The sequence below is a fragment of the Olea europaea genome, unplaced genomic scaffold (assembly GCF_002742605.1).
Source record: "Olea europaea var. sylvestris unplaced genomic scaffold, O_europaea_v1 scaffold30084, whole genome shotgun sequence".
In the NCBI taxonomy this organism is placed as follows: domain Eukaryota; kingdom Viridiplantae; phylum Streptophyta; class Magnoliopsida; order Lamiales; family Oleaceae; genus Olea; species Olea europaea.
In genome coordinates, this window is record NW_019248744.1 from 1 (window position 1) to 1364 (window position 1364).

Consider the following 1364-nt stretch of genomic DNA (forward strand, 5'->3'; position numbering starts at 1 on the left):
CTCAGGAATGCTTGAGACAGTTGAAACCAGTATGCTTATACAACATAGAGCAAAGGTATAGAAATAATATAATGGTCCTCCTAATGCTCAAGTACTTTGTGATATTCTTTGTCCTAGATTTTGAAATTCTTTATGCTTCTTAAGTGATTCCGAGGACCGTAACAATTTCTAATATGCTTTTTCTTTTGTTCTTGATGTTGATAACAACCTCTCTTTGATATTGAGACATAGATTTACCACAATTTTCATTTACTATTGCATATTTACAGGAAGTTGTACCCAAACGAATAATTCAAATGGAGGAAGCAATAAAAAATCGTGATTTTCCATCTTTTGCTCGTCTATCTTGTGCAGACAGTAATCAATTTCACGCAGTCTGCCTTGATACAAGCCCCCCTATATTCTACATGAATGACACATCTCATAGGCAAGTTTTCTTTACAGTTTTATTCAATTACTTTGGGGGTGGGTCCACCCTTTTCTTTTTCTAGCATAGTCTGACAAATCATAATTTTAATATCGTCAAGACATTAACTTTTCAGGATAATCAGTTGTGTTGAGAAATGGAATCGTTTTGAAGGAACCCCTCAGGTTCTTTTCTCCTCTCTTTGCTGGTCTTGTTCAAAAACACAATGTGCATAATAGTTCTCTGTGGATCTGTATCACAAAAGAAGAAATTAGTAAATGGGATTCTCAGGAGTTACTGAGTTATAATGTTAATATATAGAAGGGACAATACAAGGCAGGCTTTAATGTCTATATTTAACTGTAATAAGCATGTCGTGTTCCCCTCTTGCAAACAATAGTTGAAGAAAATGCCTCTGAATATTCTTCTTTATTTCAGTCTTTGACATGAGACTTACTGCCATAATTAATAGAGCATGGTCCATTTTTCCGCAGGTTCGCTAATTGACAAAGACTTCTATTGTTTCTTTTTTCCCTCTCTTTTCCCCAATATTGTTTATGCATTCAATTTAAATGCGTGCTCCTTTACCTTAATATGCCTTCAAAGAACAAATTGTACTGATGGGCCTAAGTATTATTGCAGAAGTAGAATTGTTTTAAGAAGTAACCACGTCTCAAACTGACATATTGAATGAGTGTAGTGAATGTTTTCTTTTTCTTTTTTTCATTCTTTTTTCGAATGTCTACTGACTATAATATATTTATCAGGTGGCTTATACATTTGATGCGGGGCCAAATGCAGTTCTCATTTCTCATAATAGAAAGACTGCTGCCCTCCTGCTCCAGAGACTGCTCTTTCATTTTCCTCCTAACTCAGATACTGACTTGAACAGGTACCTTTCTCAATCTGGAATTTCTCCATCTGGAGTCTCTACGTTAAAAATGTTTCCAACATGTTA

The 1364-nt window shown here is 35.0% G+C and overlaps 1 protein-coding gene across 1 annotated transcript; it reads left to right on the forward strand.

Moving 5' to 3' along the window:
- Nucleotides 1-6: 6 nt before the first annotated feature.
- Nucleotides 7-1359, forward strand: LOC111384789 (diphosphomevalonate decarboxylase MVD2, peroxisomal-like; the record flags this gene model as incomplete). Its single annotated transcript, XM_023009113.1, has 4 exons — nt 7-55; nt 270-427; nt 543-591; nt 1174-1359. Coding segments are annotated over exons 1-4 (441 nt in total), but the record flags the coding sequence as incomplete, so codon positions are not given.
- Nucleotides 1360-1364: the final 5 nt, after the last annotated feature.